Source organism: Anomaloglossus baeobatrachus, chromosome 1 (genome assembly GCF_048569485.1).
Source record: "Anomaloglossus baeobatrachus isolate aAnoBae1 chromosome 1, aAnoBae1.hap1, whole genome shotgun sequence".
Classification (NCBI taxonomy): domain Eukaryota; kingdom Metazoa; phylum Chordata; class Amphibia; order Anura; family Aromobatidae; genus Anomaloglossus; species Anomaloglossus baeobatrachus.
Window position 1 is genome coordinate 354,433,902 of NC_134353.1, and position 19,443 is coordinate 354,453,344.

Here is a 19,443-nt window from a genome sequence, read left to right on the forward strand (position 1 = left end):
CACGCCACGTGCACCCAAGCTACAGCCATTTTGTCACAGCTGCTCGAGTTGGCATCAAAACGCCTAAAGGCGATCAGTTTTAGTGACTTTATGATAGCTTTCGGGGGAAATATTTTTGGTTTTGAAGAACTTGAGAGGTAAAAACGCCAGCAAATACCATAACACAAAAAAGAAGAGAAATTGCAGACAGTGAATAGTGCCCCAAAGGTTTCCCCCATGTTGTTATGTGTTGCGTCAGCCTTGGGGTCCGCACTCCAGTCACAGCAGAGTGCAGCCTCCATTCCTCCCCTGGCCGGCAGTAGCAGCAGCCGCCACTTTCCTCCTCTGGAGCTGCTCCGCTTCCCCCATATCGTTGCAGTGCCGCTTTAACAGCTGGAGAAAACAGCGTGGCGTGATGACGTCACGGCTGCAGCTGACTGTAGTGTCCACGTACGAGGCAACCGGGAGCAAGAGGCTGCAACGGGTCTATGAGGGGAAAGCACGGAGCAGAGGCGCGGGAGAGACGTGAGGGTGAGTGGGAGCGGACTGCACCGGAGCTGCCGGTTACTCCCTGGCATGGCTGCCGCTGCAGAGCCCGCACAGCTCCATTGTCTGCCGCGGTCCTCACATGTCGCTCGCCTTGAACTTTGCTCCTGGCTACCTGTGTATAACTGTTATTGCTGTCCTGTGCTCAGACTCTGTCAGCACGTTATAGAGGAGGCGGCTAGTGGTCTCCGGTACAGTCTGGGCTAGATAAACCACAAGGGGCCTCCATTCTGGAAGCTGTCCCCTGTCTGTGAAGTGGGGGATGACTCCACCATGTATGTCTGTGAGGTGGGGGATGACTCCACCATGTATGTCTGTGAGGTGGGGGATGACTCCACCATGTATGTCTGTGAGGTGGGGGATGACTCCACCATGTATGTCTGTGAGGTGGGGGATGACTCCACCATGTATGTCTGTGAGGTGGGGGATGACTCCACCATGTATGTCTGTGAGGTGGGGGATGACTCCACCATGTATGTCTGTGAGGTGGGGGATGACTCCACGATCTGGAAGTTGTCCCCTGTCTGTGAGGTGGGGGATGACTCCACGATCTGGAAGTTGTCCCCTGTCTATGAGGTGGGGGATGACTCCACGATGTTTGTCTGTGAGGTGGGGGATGACTCCACCATGTATGTCTGTGAGGTGGGGGATGACTCCACCATGTATGTCTGTGAGGTGGGGGATGACTCCACCATGTATGTCTGTGAGGTGGGGGATGACTCCACCATGTATGTCTGTGAGGTGGGGGATGACTCCACCATGTATGTCTGTGAGGTGGGGGATGACTCCACCATGTATGTCTGTGAGGTGGGGGATGACTCCACGATCTATGTCTGTGAGGTGGGGGATGACTCCACGATCTATGTCTGTGAGGTGGGAGATGACTCCACGATCTATGTCTGTGAGGTGGGAGATGACTCCACGATCTATGTCTGTGAGGTGGGGGATGACTCCACGATCTATGTCTGTGAGGTGGGGGATGACTCCACGATCTATGTCTGTGAGGTGGGGGATGACTCCACGATCTGGAAGCTGTCCCCTGTCTGTGAGGTGGGGGATGACTCCACGATCTGGAAGCTGTCCCCTGTCTGTGAGGTGGGGGATGACTCCACGATCTGGAAGCTGTCCCCTGTCTGTGAGGTGGGGGATGACTCCCACGATCTGGAAGCTGTCCCCTGTCTGTGAGGTGGGGGATGACTCCAATGATCAGGAAGATGTCCCCTGTCTGTGAGGTGGGGGATGACTCCACGATGTATGTCTGTGAGGTGGGGGATGACTCCACGATCTGGAAGTTGTCTCCTGTCTATGAGATGGGGGATGACTCCACGATCTGGAAGTTGTCTCCTGTTTGAGATGGGGGATGACTCCACGATCTGGAAGTTGTCTCCTGTCTATGAGGTGGGGATGACTCCAATGATCAGGAAGATGTCCCCTGTCTGTGAGGTGGGGGATGACTCCCACGATCAGGAAGTTGTCCCCTGTCTGTGAGGTGGGGGATGACTCCACGATGTATGTCTGTGAGGTGGGGGATGACTCCACGATCTGGAAGTTGTCTCCTGTCTATGAGGCGGGGGATGACTCCCACGATCAGGACGTTGTCCCCTGTCTGTGAGGCGGGGGATGACTCCACGATCTGGAAGTTGTCCCCTGTCTGTGAGGCGGTGGATGACTCCACGATCTGGAAGTTGTCCCCTGTCTGTGAGGCGGGGATGACTCCATGATCTGGAAGTTGTCCCCTGTCTGTGAGGTGGGGGATGACTCCCATGATCAGGAAGATGTCCCATGTCTGTGAGGTGGGGGATGACTCCCACGATCTGGAAGCTGTCCCCTGTCTGTGAGGTGGGGGATGACTCCACGATCTATGTCTGTGAGGTGGGGGATGACTCCACGATCTATGTCTGTGAGGTGGGGGATGACTCCACGATCTATGTCTGTGAGGTGGGGGATGACTCCACGATCTATGTCTGTGAGGTGGGGGATGACTCCACGATCTATGTCTGTGAGGTGGGGGATGACTCCATGATCTATGTCTGTGAGGTGGGGGATGACTCCACGATCTGGAAGTTGTCTCCTGTCTATGAGGCGGTGGATGACTCCCACAATCAGGAAGTTGTCCCCTGTCTGTGAGGTGGGGGATGACTCCCACGATCTGGAAGCTGTCTCCTGTCTGTGATGTGGGGGATAACTCCATGATCAGGAAGTTGTCCACTGTCTGTGAGGTGGGGGATGACTCCCACGATCTGGAAGCTGTCCCATGTCTGTGAGGTGGGGGATGACTCCCACGATCTGAAAGCTGTCCCATGTCTGTGAGGTGGGGGATGACTCCCACGATCTGGAAGCTGTCCCCTGTCTGTGAGGTGGGGGATGGCTCCCACGATCTGGAAGATGTCTCCTGTCTGTGAGGTGGGGGATGACTCCCACGATCTGGAAGTTGTCCCCTGTCTGTGAGGTGGGGGATGACTCCACGATCTGGAAGTTGTCCCCTGTCTATGAGGTGGGGGATGACTCCACGATGTTTGTCTGTGAGGTGGGGGATGACTCCACCATGTATGTCTGTGAGGTGGGGGATGACTCCACCATGTATGTCTGTGAGGTGGGGGATGACTCCACCATGTATGTCTGTGAGGTGGGGGATGACTCCACCATGTATGTCTGTGAGGTGGGGGATGACTCCACCATGTATGTCTGTGAGGTGGGGGATGACTCCACCATGTATGTCTGTGAGGTGGGGGATGACTCCACCATGTATGTCTGTGAGGTGGGGGATGACTCCACCATGTATGTCTGTGAGGTGGGGGATGACTCCACCATGTATGTCTGTGAGGTGGGGGATGACTCCACCATGTATGTCTGTGAGGTGGGGGATGACTCCACGATCTGGAAGTTGTCCCCTGTCTGTGAGGTGGGGGATGACTCCACGATCTGGAAGTTGTCCCCTGTCTATGAGGTGGGGGATGACTCCACGATGTTTGTCTGTGAGGTGGGGGATGACTCCACCATGTATGTCTGTGAGGTGGGGGATGACTCCACCATGTATGTCTGTGAGGTGGGGGATGACTCCACCATGTATGTCTGTGAGGTGGGGGATGACTCCACCATGTATGTCTGTGAGGTGGGGGATGACTCCACCATGTATGTCTGTGAGGTGGGGGATGACTCCACCATGTATGTCTGTGAGGTGGGGGATGACTCCACCATGTATGTCTGTGAGGTGGGGGATGACTCCACGATCTGGAAGTTGTCCCCTGTCTGTGAGGTGGGGGATGACTCCACGATCTGGAAGTTGTCCCCTGTCTATGAGGTGGGGGATGACTCCACGATGTTTGTCTGTGAGGTGGGGGATGACTCCACCATGTATGTCTGTGAGGTGGGGGATGACTCCACCATGTATGTCTGTGAGGTGGGGGATGACTCCACCATGTATGTCTGTGAGGTGGGGGATGACTCCACCATGTATGTCTGTGAGGTGGGGGATGACTCCACGATCTGGAAGTTGTCCCCTGTCTGTGAGGTGGGGGATGACTCCACGATCTGGAAGTTGTCCCCTGTCTATGAGGTGGGGGATAACTCCACGATGTTTGTCTGTGAGGTGGGGGATGACTCCACCATGTATGTCTGTGAGGTGGGGGATGACTCCACGATCTATGTCTGTGAGGTGGGGGATGACTCCATGATCTATGTCTGTGAGGTGGGGGATGACTCCACGATCTGGAAGTTGTCTCCTGTCTATGAGGCGGTGGATGACTCCCACAATCAGGAAGTTGTCCCCTGTCTGTGAGGTGGGGGATGACTCCCACGATCTGGAAGCTGTCTCCTGTCTGTGATGTGGGGGATAACTCCATGATCAGGAAGTTGTCCACTGTCTGTGAGGTGGGGGATGACTCCCACGATCTGGAAGCTGTCCCATGTCTGTGAGGTGGGGGATGACTCCCACGATCTGAAAGCTGTCCCATGTCTGTGAGGTGGGGGATGACTCCCACGATCTGGAAGCTGTCCCCTGTCTGTGAGGTGGGGGATGGCTCCCACGATCTGGAAGATGTCTCCTGTCTGTGAGGTGGGGGATGACTCCCACGATCTGGAAGTTGTCCCCTGTCTGTGAGGTGGGGGATGACTCCACGATCTGGAAGTTGTCCCCTGTCTATGAGGTGGGGGATGACTCCACGATGTTTGTCTGTGAGGTGGGGGATGACTCCACCATGTATGTCTGTGAGGTGGGGGATGACTCCACCATGTATGTCTGTGAGGTGGGGGATGACTCCACCATGTATGTCTGTGAGGTGGGGGATGACTCCACCATGTATGTCTGTGAGGTGGGGGATGACTCCACCATGTATGTCTGTGAGGTGGGGGATGACTCCACCATGTATGTCTGTGAGGTGGGGGATGACTCCACCATGTATGTCTGTGAGGTGGGGGATGACTCCACCATGTATGTCTGTGAGGTGGGGGATGACTCCACCATGTATGTCTGTGAGGTGGGGGATGACTCCACCATGTATGTCTGTGAGGTGGGGGATGACTCCACGATCTGGAAGTTGTCCCCTGTCTGTGAGGTGGGGGATGACTCCACGATCTGGAAGTTGTCCCCTGTCTATGAGGTGGGGGATGACTCCACGATGTTTGTCTGTGAGGTGGGGGATGACTCCACCATGTATGTCTGTGAGGTGGGGGATGACTCCACCATGTATGTCTGTGAGGTGGGGGATGACTCCACCATGTATGTCTGTGAGGTGGGGGATGACTCCACCATGTATGTCTGTGAGGTGGGGGATGACTCCACCATGTATGTCTGTGAGGTGGGGGATGACTCCACCATGTATGTCTGTGAGGTGGGGGATGACTCCACCATGTATGTCTGTGAGGTGGGGGATGACTCCACCATGTATGTCTGTGAGGTGGGGGATGACTCCACCATGTATGTCTGTGAGGTGGGGGATGACTCCACCATGTATGTCTGTGAGGTGGGGGATGACTCCACGATCTGGAAGTTGTCCCCTGTCTGTGAGGTGGGGGATGACTCCACGATCTGGAAGTTGTCCCCTGTCTATGAGGTGGGGGATGACTCCACGATGTTTGTCTGTGAGGTGGGGGATGACTCCACCATGTATGTCTGTGAGGTGGGGGATGACTCCACCATGTATGTCTGTGAGGTGGGGGATGACTCCACCATGTATGTCTGTGAGGTGGGGGATGACTCCACCATGTATGTCTGTGAGGTGGGGGATGACTCCACGATCTGGAAGTTGTCCCCTGTCTGTGAGGTGGGGGATGACTCCACGATCTGGAAGTTGTCCCCTGTCTATGAGGTGGGGGATGACTCCACGATGTTTGTCTGTGAGGTGGGGGATGACTCCACCATGTATGTCTGTGAGGTGGGGGATGACTCCACGATCTGGAAGTTGTCTCCTGTCTATGAGGTGGGGGATGACTCCACGATCTATGTCTGTGAGGTGGGGGATGACTCCACGATCTATGTCTGTGAGGTGGGAGATGACTCCACGATCTATGTCTGTGAGGTGGGAGATGACTCCACGATCTATGTCTGTGAGGTGGGGGATGACTCCACGATCTATGTCTGTGAGGTGGGGGATGACTCCACGATCTATGTCTGTGAGGTGGGGGATGACTCCACGATCTGGAAGCTGTCCCCTGTCTGTGAGGTGGGGGATGACTCCACGATCTGGAAGCTGTCCCCTGTCTGTGAGGTGGGGGATGACTCCACGATCTGGAAGCTGTCCCCTGTCTGTGAGGTGGGGGATGACTCCCACGATCTGGAAGCTGTCCCCTGTCTGTGAGGTGGGGGATGACTCCAATGATCAGGAAGATGTCCCCTGTCTGTGAGGTGGGGGATGACTCCACGATGTATGTCTGTGAGGTGGGGGATGACTCCACGATCTGGAAGTTGTCTCCTGTCTATGAGATGGGGGATGACTCCACGATCTGGAAGTTGTCTCTTGTTTGAGATGGGGGATGACTCCACGATCTGGAAGTTGTCTCCTGTCTATGAGGTGGGGATGACTCCAATGATCAGGAAGATGTCCCCTGTCTGTGAGGTGGGGGATGACTCCCACGATCAGGAAGTTGTCCCCTGTCTGTGAGGTGGGGGATGACTCCACGATGTATGTCTGTGAGGTGGGGGATGACTCCACGATCTGGAAGTTGTCTCCTGTCTATGAGGCGGGGGATGACTCCCACGATCAGGACGTTGTCCCCTGTCTGTGAGGCGGGGGATGACTCCACGATCTGGAAGTTGTCCCCTGTCTGTGAGGCGGTGGATGACTCCACGATCTGGAAGTTGTCCCCTGTCTGTGAGGCGGGGATGACTCCATGATCTGGAAGTTGTCCCCTGTCTGTGAGGTGGGGGATGACTCCCATGATCAGGAAGATGTCCCATGTCTGTGAGGTGGGGGATGACTCCCACGATCTGGAAGCTGTCCCCTGTCTGTGAGGTGGGGGATGACTCCACGATCTATGTCTGTGAGGTGGGGGATGACTCCACGATCTATGTCTGTGAGGTGGGGGATGACTCCACGATCTATGTCTGTGAGGTGGGGGATGACTCCACGATCTATGTCTGTGAGGTGGGGGATGACTCCACGATCTATGTCTGTGAGGTGGGGGATGACTCCATGATCTATGTCTGTGAGGTGGGGGATGACTCCACGATCTGGAAGTTGTCTCCTGTCTATGAGGCGGTGGATGACTCCCACAATCAGGAAGTTGTCCCCTGTCTGTGAGGTGGGGGATGACTCCCACGATCTGGAAGCTGTCTCCTGTCTGTGATGTGGGGGATAACTCCATGATCAGGAAGTTGTCCACTGTCTGTGAGGTGGGGGATGACTCCCACGATCTGGAAGCTGTCCCATGTCTGTGAGGTGGGGGATGACTCCCACGATCTGAAAGCTGTCCCATGTCTGTGAGGTGGGGGATGACTCCCACGATCTGGAAGCTGTCCCCTGTCTGTGAGGTGGGGGATGGCTCCCACGATCTGGAAGATGTCTCCTGTCTGTGAGGTGGGGGATGACTCCCACGATCTGGAAGTTGTCCCCTGTCTGTGAGGTGGGGGATGACTCCACGATCTGGAAGTTGTCCCCTGTCTATGAGGTGGGGGATGACTCCACGATGTTTGTCTGTGAGGTGGGGGATGACTCCACCATGTATGTCTGTGAGGTGGGGGATGACTCCACCATGTATGTCTGTGAGGTGGGGGATGACTCCACCATGTATGTCTGTGAGGTGGGGGATGACTCCACCATGTATGTCTGTGAGGTGGGGGATGACTCCACCATGTATGTCTGTGAGGTGGGGGATGACTCCACCATGTATGTCTGTGAGGTGGGGGATGACTCCACCATGTATGTCTGTGAGGTGGGGGATGACTCCACCATGTATGTCTGTGAGGTGGGGGATGACTCCACCATGTATGTCTGTGAGGTGGGGGATGACTCCACGATCTGGAAGTTGTCCCCTGTCTGTGAGGTGGGGGATGACTCCACGATCTGGAAGTTGTCCCCTGTCTATGAGGTGGGGGATGACTCCACGATGTTTGTCTGTGAGGTGGGGGATGACTCCACCATGTATGTCTGTGAGGTGGGGGATGACTCCACCATGTATGTCTGTGAGGTGGGGGATGACTCCACCATGTATGTCTGTGAGGTGGGGGATGACTCCACCATGTATGTCTGTGAGGTGGGGGATGACTCCACGATCTGGAAGTTGTCCCCTGTCTGTGAGGTGGGGGATGACTCCACGATCTGGAAGTTGTCCCCTGTCTATGAGGTGGGGGATGACTCCACGATGTTTGTCTGTGAGGTGGGGGATGACTCCACCATGTATGTCTGTGAGGTGGGGGATGACTCCACGATCTGGAAGTTGTCTCCTGTCTATGAGGTGGGGGATGACTCCACGATCTATGTCTGTGAGGTGGGGGATGACTCCACGATCTATGTCTGTGAGGTGGGAGATGACTCCACGATCTATGTCTGTGAGGTGGGAGATGACTCCACGATCTATGTCTGTGAGGTGGGGGATGACTCCACGATCTATGTCTGTGAGGTGGGGGATGACTCCACGATCTATGTCTGTGAGGTGGGGGATGACTCCACGATCTATGTCTGTGAGGTGGGGGATGACTCCACGATCTGGAAGCTGTCCCCTGTCTGTGAGGTGGGGGATGACTCCACGATCTGGAAGCTGTCCCCTGTCTGTGAGGTGGGGGATGACTCCACGATCTGGAAGCTGTCCCCTGTCTGTGAGGTGGGGGATGACTCCCACGATCTGGAAGCTGTCCCCTGTCTGTGAGGTGGGGGATGACTCCAATGATCAGGAAGATGTCCCCTGTCTGTGAGGTGGGGGATGACTCCACGATGTATGTCTGTGAGGTGGGGGATGACTCCACGATCTGGAAGTTGTCTCCTGTCTATGAGATGGGGGATGACTCCACGATCTGGAAGTTGTCTCCTGTTTGAGATGGGGGATGACTCCACGATCTGGAAGTTGTCTCCTGTCTATGAGGTGGGGATGACTCCAATGATCAGGAAGATGTCCCCTGTCTGTGAGGTGGGGGATGACTCCCACGATCAGGAAGTTGTCCCCTGTCTGTGAGGTGGGGGATGACTCCACGATGTATGTCTGTGAGGTGGGGGATGACTCCACGATCTGGAAGTTGTCTCCTGTCTATGAGGCGGGGGATGACTCCCACGATCAGGACGTTGTCCCCTGTCTGTGAGGCGGGGGATGACTCCACGATCTGGAAGTTGTCCCCTGTCTGTGAGGCGGTGGATGACTCCACGATCTGGAAGTTGTCCCCTGTCTGTGAGGCGGGGATGACTCCATGATCTGGAAGTTGTCCCCTGTCTGTGAGGTGGGGGATGACTCCCATGATCAGGAAGATGTCCCATGTCTGTGAGGTGGGGGATGACTCGCACGATCTGGAAGCTGTCCCCTGTCTGTGAGGTGGGGGATGACTCCACGATCTATGTCTGTGAGGTGGGGGATGACTCCACGATCTATGTCTGTGAGGTGGGGGATGACTCCACGATCTATGTCTGTGAGGTGGGGGATGACTCCACGATCTATGTCTGTGAGGTGGGGGATGACTCCATGATCTATGTCTGTGAGGTGGGGGATGACTCCACGATCTGGAAGTTGTCTCCTGTCTATGAGGCGGTGGATGACTCCCACAATCAGGAAGTTGTCCCCTGTCTGTGAGGTGGGGGATGACTCCCACGATCTGGAAGCTGTCTCCTGTCTGTGATGTGGGGGATAACTCCATGATCAGGAAGTTGTCCACTGTCTGTGAGGTGGGGGATGACTCCCACGATCTGGAAGCTGTCCCATGTCTGTGAGGTGGGGGATGACTCCCACGATCTGAAAGCTGTCCCATGTCTGTGAGGTGGGGGATGACTCCCACGATCTGGAAGCTGTCCCCTGTCTGTGAGGTGGGGGATGGCTCCCACGATCTGGAAGATGTCTCCTGTCTGTGAGGTGGGGGATGACTCCCACGATCTGGAAGTTGTCCCCTGTCTGTGAGGTGGGGGATGACTCCACGATGTATGTCTGTGAGGTGGGGGATGACTCCACGATGTATGTCTGTGAGGTGGGGGATGACTCCACGATCTGGAAGTTGTCCCCTGTCTGTGAGGTGGGGGATGACTCCACGATCTATGTCTGTGAGGAGGGGGATGACTCCACAATCTGGAAGTTGTCTCCTGTCTATGAGGCGGGGGATGACTCCCACGATCAGGACGTTGTCCCCTGTCTGTGAGGCGGGGGATGACTCCACGATCTGGAAGTTGTCCCCTGTCTGTGAGGCGGGGGATGACTCCCACGATCTGGAAGTTGTCCCCTGTCTGTGAGGTGGGGGATGACTCCACGATCTGGAAGATGTCCCTTGTCTGTGAGGTGGGGGAATATTTCCACAATCAGGATGTTGTCCCCTGTCTATGAGGCGGGGGATGACTCCCACGATCTGGAAGTTGTCCCCTGTCTGTGAGGTGGGGGATGACTCCCACGATCTGGAAGCTGTCCCATGTCTGTGAGGTGGGGGATGACTCCCACGATCTGGAAGCTGTCCCATGTCTGTGAGGTGGGGGATGACTCCCACGATCTGGAAGCTGTCCCATGTCTGTGAGGTGGGGGATGACTCCCACGATCTGGAAGCTGTCCCATGTCTGTGAGGTGGGGGATGACTTCACGATGTGGAAGCTGTCCCATGTCTGTGAGGTGGGGGATGACTCCCACGATCTGGAAGCTGTCCCCTGTCTGTGAGGTGGGGGATGACTCCCACGATCTGGAAGTTCTTCCCTGTCTGTGAGGTGGGGGATGACTCCACGATCTTGAAGTTCTTCCTTGTCTATGAGGTGGGGGATGACTCCACGATCTGGAAGTGTTCTCCTGTCTATGAGGTGGGGTATGACTCCAATGATCAAGAAGATGTCCCCTGTCTGTTAGGTGGGGGATGACTCCCACGATCTGGAAGTTGTCCCCTGTCTGTGAGGTGGGGGATGACTCCCACGATCTGGAAGCTGTCCCATGTCTGTGAGGTGGGGGATGACTCCCACGATCTGGAAGCTGTCCCATGTCTGTGAGGTGGGGGATGACTTCACGATCTGGAAGCTGTCCCCTGTCTGTGAGGTGGGGGATGACTCCCACGATCTGGAAGTTCTTCCCTGTCTGTGAGGTGGGGGATGACTCCACGATCTATGTCTGTGAGGTGGGGGATGACTCCACGATCTATGTCTGTGAGGTGGGGGATGACTCCACGATCTATGTCTGTGAGGTGGGGGATGACTCCACGATCTATGTCTGTGAGGTGGGGGATGACTCCACGATCTATGTCTGTGAGGTGGGGGATGACTCCACGATCTATGTCTGTGAGGTGGGGGATGACTCCACGATCTATGTCTGTGAGGTGGGGGATGACTCCATGATCTATGTCTGTGAGGTGGGGGATGACTCCACGATCTGGAAGTTGTCTCCTGTCTGTGAGGTGGGGGATGACTCCACGATCTGGAAGCTGTCCCCTGTCTGTGAGGTGGGGGATGGCTCCCACGATCTGGAAGATGTCTCCTGTCTGTGAGGTGGTTGATGACTCCACGATGTATGTCTGTGAGGTGGGGGATGACTCCACGATGTATGTCTGTGAGGTGGGGGATGACTCCACGATCTGGAAGTTGTCCCCTGTCTGTGAGGTGGGGGATGACTCCACGATCTATGTCTGTGAGGAGGGGGATGACTCCACGATCTGGAAGTTGTCTCCTGTCTATGAGGCGGGGGATGACTCCCACGATCAGGACGTTGTCCCCTGTCTGTGAGGCGGGGGATGACTCCACGATCTGGAAGTTGTCCCCTGTCTGTGAGGCGGGGGATGACTCCCAGGATCTGGAAGTTGTCCCCTGTCTGTGAGGTGGGGGATGACTCACACGATCTGGAAGTTGTCCCCTGTCTGTGAGGTGGGGGATGACTCCCACGATCTGGAAGCTGTCCCATGTCTGTGAGGTGGGGGATGACTCCACGATCTGGAAGATGTCCCTTGTCTGTGAGGTGGGGGAATATTTCTACAATCAGGACGTTGTCCCCTGTCTATGAGGCGGGGGATGACTCCCACGATCTGGAAGTTGTCCCCTGTCTGTGAGGTGGGGGATGACTCCCACGATCTGGAAGTTGTCCCCTGTCTGTGAGGTGGGGGATGACTCCCACGATCTGGAAGCTGTCCCATGTCTGTGAGGTGGGGGATGACTCCCACGATCTGGAAGCTGTCCCATGTCTGTGAGGTGGGGGATGACTCCCACGATCTGGAAGCTGTCCCCTGTTTGTGAGGTGGGGGATGACTTCACGATGTGGAAGCTGTCCCATGTCTGTGAGGTGGGGGATGACTCCCACGATCTGGAAGCTGTCCCCTGTCTGTGAGGTGGGGGATGACTCCCACGATCTGGAAGTTCTTCCATGTCTGTGAGGTGGGGGATGACTCCACGATCTGGAAGTTGTCTCCTGTCTATGAGGTGGGGGATGACTCCACGATCTGGAAGTTGTCTCCTGTCTATGAGGTGGGGGATGACTCCACGATCTGGAAGTTGTCTCCTGTCTATGAGGTGGGGGATGACTCCACGATCTGGAAGTTGTCCCCTGTCTGTGAGGTGGGGGATGACTCCATGATCAGGAAGTTGTCCACTGTCTGTGAGGTGGGGGATGACTCCCACGATCAGGAAGCTGTCCCCTGTCTGTGAAGTGGGGGATGATTCCACGATGTATATCTCTGAGGTGGAGGATGACTCCACGATCTATGTCTGTGAGGTGGAGGATGACTCCATGATCTATGTCTTTGAGGTGGAGGATGACTCCACGATCTATGTCTTTGAGGTGGGGGATGACTCCACGATCTGGAAGCTGTCCCCTGTCTGTGAGGTGGGGGATGACTCCACGATCTGGAAGCTGTCCCCTGTCTATGAGGCGGGGGATGACTCCACAATCTGGAAGTTGCCTCCTGTCTATGAGGCGGGGGATGACTCCCACGATCAGGACGTTGTCCCCTGTCTGTGAGGCGGGGGATGACTCCACGATCTGGAAGTTGTCCCCTGTCTGTGAGGCGGGGGATGACTCCATGATCAGGAAGTTGTCCCCTGTCTGTGAGGCGGGGGATGACTCCATGATCAGGAAGTTGTCCACTGTCTGTGAGGTGTGGGATGACTCCCACGATCAGGAAGATGTCCCATGTCTGTGAGGTGGGGGATGACTCCCACGATCTGGAAGCTGTCCCCTGTCTGTGAAGTGGGGGATGACTCCACGATGTATGTCTGTGAGGTGGGGGATGACTCCACGATCTATGTCTGTGAGGTGGAGGATGACTCCACGATCTATGTCTGTGAGGTGGGGGATGACTCCACGATCTATGTCTGTGAGGTGGGGGATGACTCCACGATCTATGTCTGTGAGGTGGGGGATGACTCCACGATCTATGTCTGTGAGGTGGGGGATGACTCCACGATCTATGTCTGTGAGGTGGGGGATGACGCCACGATCTATGTCTGTGAGGTGGGGGATGACTCCACGATCTATGTCTGTGAGGTGGGGGATGACTCCACGATCTATGTCTGTGAGGTGGGGGATGACTCCATGATCTATGTCTGTGAGGTGGGGGATGACTCCACGATCTATGTCTGTGAGGTGGAGGATGACTCCACGATCTGGAAGTTGTCTCCTGTCTATGAGGCGGGGGATGACTCCCACAATCAGGAAGTTGTCCCCTGTCTGTGAGGTGGGGGATGACTCCCACGATCTGGAAGTTGTCTCCTGTCTGTGAGGTGGGGGATGACTCCACGATGTATGTCTGTGAGGTGGGGGATGACTCCACGATGTATGTCTGTGAGGTGGGGGATGACTCCACGATGTATGTCTGTGAGGTGGGGGATGACTCCACGATGTATGTCTGTGAGGTGGGGGATGACTCCACGATGTATGTCTGTGAGGTGGGGGATGACTCCACGATCTGGAAGTTGTCTCCTGTCTATGAGGTGGGGGATGACTCCAATGATCAGGAAGATGTCCCCTGTCTGTGAGGTGGGGGATGACTCCCACGATCAGGAAGATGTCTCCTGTCTATGAGGTGGGGGATGACTCCCACGATCTGGAAGTTGTCCCCTGTCTGTGAGGTGGGGGATGATTCCACGATCTGGAAGTTGTCCCCTGTCTGTGAGGTGGGGGATGAGTCCCACGATCTGGAAGCTGTCCCCTGTCTGTGAGGTGGGGGATGGCTCACTCGATCTTGAAGTTGTCCCCTGTCTGTGAGGTGGGGGATGACTCCCACGATCTGGAAGCTGTCCCCTGTCTTAGAGGTGGGGGATGACTCCCACGATCTGGAAGCTGTCCCCTGTCTGAGAGGTGGGGGATGACTCCCTTGATCTGGAAGTTGTCCCCTGTCTGTGAGGTGGGGGATGACTCCCACGATCTGGAAGCTGTCCCCTGCCTGAGAGGTGGGGGATGACTCCCACGATCTGGAAGTTGTCCCCTGTCTGTGAGGTGGGGGATGACTCCCACGATCTGGAAGCTGTCCCCTGTCTGTGAGGTGGGGGATGACTCCACGATCTGGAAGATGTCTCCTGTCTGTGAGGTGGGGGATGACTCCCTTGATCTGGAAGTTGTCCCCTGTCTGTGAGGTGGGGGATGACTCCCACGATCTGGAAGATGTCTCCTGTCTGTGAGGTGGGGGATGGCTCCCACGATCTGGAAGCTGTCCCCTGCCTGAGAGGTGGGGGATGACTCCCTTGATCTGGAAGCTGTCCCCTGTCTGTGAGGTGGGGGATGACTCCCACGATCTGGAAGCTGTCCCCTGTCTATGAGGTGGGGGATGACTCCCACGATCTGGAAGCTGTCCCCTGTCTGTGAGGTGGGGGATGACTCCACGATCTGGAAGCTGTCCCCTGTCTGTGAGGTGGGGGATGACTCCACGATCTGGAAGCTGTCCCCTGTCTGTCTAGGAGCACTCATTTCCCACTAATCCTTTAGTGTGTACAGGCTGCTGATGATTATTGAGAAGGCTCGTTTGTCGGGTGAAATGATATTTTAGTTCACACAAACAGGACTCGCTCTGCTGAAATCAGTGGCAGCCTATGGTCAGTGTGCATTGATAACAGCGGTCTCCCTGCGTACACAATCTGCTGATCGGCGGTCTTTTAGTGCGGCATCAGACCCTTACTCAGATGCAGCCGTCCACATTTAGCCCATCTTGGCTATTATATTCAGCTGGCCATTCATGTTCAGTAATAATGAGAGAAGGCTGAACATTTTGTCATGAAGGATAAGGGACAAAAATGTCAAACACGGATGACTTCTTAGGCTACATGCGCACGCTGCTTTTTTTGCTGCTTTTTTGCTGCTTTTTTGGCTGCAGTTTTGTCAGCAGAACTTTCTGACATTTGACTTCCCAGCAAAGTCTATGAGAAGTCAGATTTGTCATGCGCACACTGCAGTTTATTTGTCAGCGGTTTTTTTGTCAAAAGTTTGTGACAAAAAAAATGCAGCATGTTCATTCTTTCCTGCGTTTTTGTCAACATTTGTCACCCATTGAAATCAATGAGGGCATCAAAAACGCAGGAAAAAATGCATGTTATCAAAAGTGGTGCATTTTACCTGCCTTTTACCTGCGTTTTTGCTAGCAAAAACGCAGGTGATTTGTCAGGAAGTGAGGTCAAGCAAGTGGTCCCGTCCCGTCCTCCATGTGTTCCCCGAAGTACCACTGTCCCCAGCGTGCACGCACAGGGGAGATGATGTGGAGGACGGGACTATCAGCAGCGGCGGCAGCGAGAGGGAAAAATCAATGTTTTCAGCTGCCAACGTCCATCCCCCTCTCGCTGCCGCCGCTGATAGTCCCGTCCTCCACGTGTTCCCAGCGTGTACGCACAGGGGAGATGATGGACCCCTCTCACCGCCGCCGCCGCTGAAAGTCCCGGGCTCCACGCTCCTGCCGGCTCCACGCTCCTGCCGGCTCCACGCTCCTGCCGGCTCCACGCTCCTGCCGGCTCCACGCTCCTGCCGGCTCCACGCTCCTGCCGGCTCCACGCTCCTGCCGGCTCCACGCTCCTGCCGGCTCCACGCTCCTGCCGGCTCCACGCTCCTGCCGGCTCCACGCTCCTGCCGGCTCCACGCTCCTGCCGGCTCCACGCTCCTGCCGGCTCCACGCTCCTGCCGGCTCCACGCTCCTGCCGGCTCCACGCTGTAGCGCGATCAGCTGAGCTGTCACTGAGGTTACTCGCGGCCACCGCTGGATTCAGCGGTGGCCGCGGGTAACCTCGGTGACAGCTCAGGCTGATCGCGCGGATGTCTCCATTAGCTGCATGGAGGTGACCGGAGCGGCGGTGTCTGCTGCTTCTCCGGTCACCTGCATGCAGCACAGCTGGATGCGACGCTGGAGCATGCTGGATTACGCCGGACATGGAGGGTTTGTCGGGGTTAATAAATTGGTAATGAGGGAATGTGTTTGTGTTTTTTATTTCTAATAAATGATTTTGTGTGTGTTTATTTACTGTAATTTACAGATTAATCATGGAGGGTGTCACATAGACGCCTGACATGATTAATCTAGGACTTATTGGCAGCTATGGGCTGCCAATAACTCCTTATTACCCCGATTTGCCAACGCACCAGGGCAAATCGGGAAGAGCCGGGTACAGTCCCAGAACTGTCGCATATAATGTATGCGGCAATTCTGGGCGGCTGCTGACTGATATTGTTAGGCTGGGGGGCTCCCCATAACGTGGAGCTCCCCATCCTGAGAATACCAGCCTTCAGCCGTATGGCTTTATCTGGCTGGCATTAAAATTGGGGGGGACCGCACGCCAGTTTTTTTTAATTATTTATTTATTTCTAATTTTTTTTTTTTTCAATTCAACAAGCTTTATGGGCTTGTTTGAACTGAAAAATACATGAAACAATTGTTGACAAAACTGCAGCCAAAAAAGCAGCAAAAAAGCACCAAAAAAGCACCTACATTTCTTGTGACATTTCCAGGCTCTCTCTGACAAGGTGCAGTTTTGGCTGCAGTTTTGGCTGCAGTTTTGGCTGCATTTTGTGAACACGAAAAAGAAGCAGCGTGCGCATGTAGCCTAACCAGACGAAGGTTGCCCGATCATCCGCCGTTTACAGTTCACCCAGGGATTTGTTCATCATGGTTAAATTGTCCATTTTCATCCACTTTAGACTAATGGGTATGGGACATATAGGGGTTTTACCCATGAGAGAACCCAAATCTTCTATCCCCCAGGTCCTAGTATGATTGCTAGGACCCCACGATCCTAGCAATAGTGTCCTAAAGTCCTCTGTGTGTATGGAGCGGTGGTGTGCATGGTGGATCACATTCACTTCAGTGGGACTGACAGAACAGCTAACTGTCGATGCCGTGGAAGCGATAGTCACACGTGTTCCATACTATCATTCACACGAGGGGCTTTGGGACCCCCATTCTTATGAACATTGGGGTGCAAGATCTTGATAATTTATAAGAGCTCTTTCAGTCTTTATTGTGTGGACCCCGGTTCCATACTGTCAGTCATTTACGGTACTTATACCAACTCATGGTCACAAACTATCAGAACAGAAGGGTGTGTGTTGTTTCTGCTGATCTGTGTGTCTTATCTTCTATTTCCTAGGATTGGGGTACAACCTCTCCCATCATGCACCATAAACTACTTAAGAGTGCCCATTACATAGAGTTGGGCAGTTACCAGTACTGGCCAGTCCTGCTCCCCAGAGGAATCCGACTTTACACCTACGAACAGATCCCGCTCTTCCTTAAAGACAATCCATACATTACCGATGGCTACAGAGCATATCTTCCATCCCGCTTGTGTCTCAAGAGGTCAGATAAGTATTTTCTGCTTTGTAATTCAGCGGCTTATTGATATCGTTAGTCTTAACAAATGATGAATTTAAAGTGGTGAAACACTGCAATGTGGAATCTCGCCAAAATATGACAAAGGAATATGTCGTCAGGATTGTGCTACCTAATCTGAGAGCAGCGTGATATAGAAGTAGAAATTCCAGTGCTATTTCTCTTGCTGGGCTGCTTGCTGTAGTTTTGATAAAATCACTGTTTTATCAGCAGTAGATTGTCACTAGAGGCATAGTAAACCTGCTGCTAAATAGTCCTATGTATTCAGGAGCTCTGAAGCCACCAGAGACTGGCTCTGTTCACAGAAAGCTGTCAATCAGTGGTGTGGGCGTTTATACAGAAAACTGGTAGATCTACAGTGGATTAAACAGATTTTATCAAAAGTGCAGCAAGCCGCCTAGTAAGAAATAATCACTGGAATCAGGTTCTCTGTTCCTATATCATGCTGCTCTAAGATGATGGGGTTATTCTAAAAAATCAAGTTATCCGCTATCTACTGGATAAGGGATAACTTTACCTTGCTGATCCCTGGGGGTCCGACTGCTGGGACACCCAGCCCTCCTGAGATGACAGCTATACAACCCCTGAGAATAGGGCACTGCGGTCCCCTCCTGAATGGAGGGGAGGTGTGCATAAGCGATCTCAGCTCCATTCAACAATTTTGGGACTGCTATGTATAACGTTCTGCTTTTCATCAGTCTTAGAGACTATGAATATGGTGGAGACTGACCAGTCATGATGGGGTTCGGGATGGCTGTGGGTGCCAGCTGTCAAGTCCCCACCCCCAAAAGAGATACAGACATTTGGCTTTTATAGGCTCTTTGTTTTTTCCTGCACATTTATCTTTGATGTGCTCATGAATCAGCCGTAGGCCGCTTTCAGCCGTCCGTGTTTCAGGTACATGTGACATCCGTTTTTAAGACGGATGCCACACATACCCATGTTGTTCAATGCTGTTACTCATACGGTCGTGTTTTTGCGCGGACTGTGTGACCTCTCATGACCCCTCACGCAGTCATGTCCGTTTTTTTTCTCCGGCAGCACGGGTGTCACACGGATCGCACACTGATGTGATCCGTGTGACACTTACCGGAGAAAACACAGGTCTTTGTAATAAAAAGATTTTCTATATTTACCTGTATCTAGCCCTGTTTTCTTTGGCTCTGCTGCCTCCTGCTTCTGACCGCCGCTCATTACACTCACTGAATATTCACTGCACTGAAGAGCTGGAAGCCGGAGCATTCAGCAAGGTGTGTGGGTGGTGGTGGGAGTGGGTGTGGTGAGGACCAGTAAGCAGGAGCATCACGGAGACAGTGTCTGGGACAGGATCGCCGGTGACAGATAAGTATTCAGCAAGCAAGCAGTGTGTGTTCAGTAACGTCCAGGAGGTCATTGGATTTCCCAATGAACTCTGATGAACCCATGAAATCACCGTCCTGACACCCACTGTAGCCAGGGTGTCATCAGGATGTCATCAGAGTTCATTGGGAAATCCAATGACCTCCTGGACGTCACTGCACACACACTGCTAGCTG

The 19,443-nt window shown here is 54.2% G+C and overlaps 1 protein-coding gene across 2 annotated transcripts in view; it reads left to right on the forward strand.

Moving 5' to 3' along the window:
- The first annotated feature begins 416 nt into the window (after positions 1-416).
- PAQR3 (progestin and adipoQ receptor family member 3) overlaps positions 417-19,443 on the forward strand; it is a 62,696-nt gene continuing 43,669 nt past the window's right edge. For both annotated transcript variants that reach the window (XM_075352425.1, XM_075352426.1), the window contains exons 1-2: positions 417-510; positions 17,667-17,875. In XM_075352425.1, the coding sequence (XP_075208540.1) occupies positions 17,691-17,875 (185 nt within the window). In that variant the 5' untranslated portion in view covers positions 417-510; positions 17,667-17,690. The remainder of the gene's footprint in view (positions 511-17,666; positions 17,876-19,443) is intronic.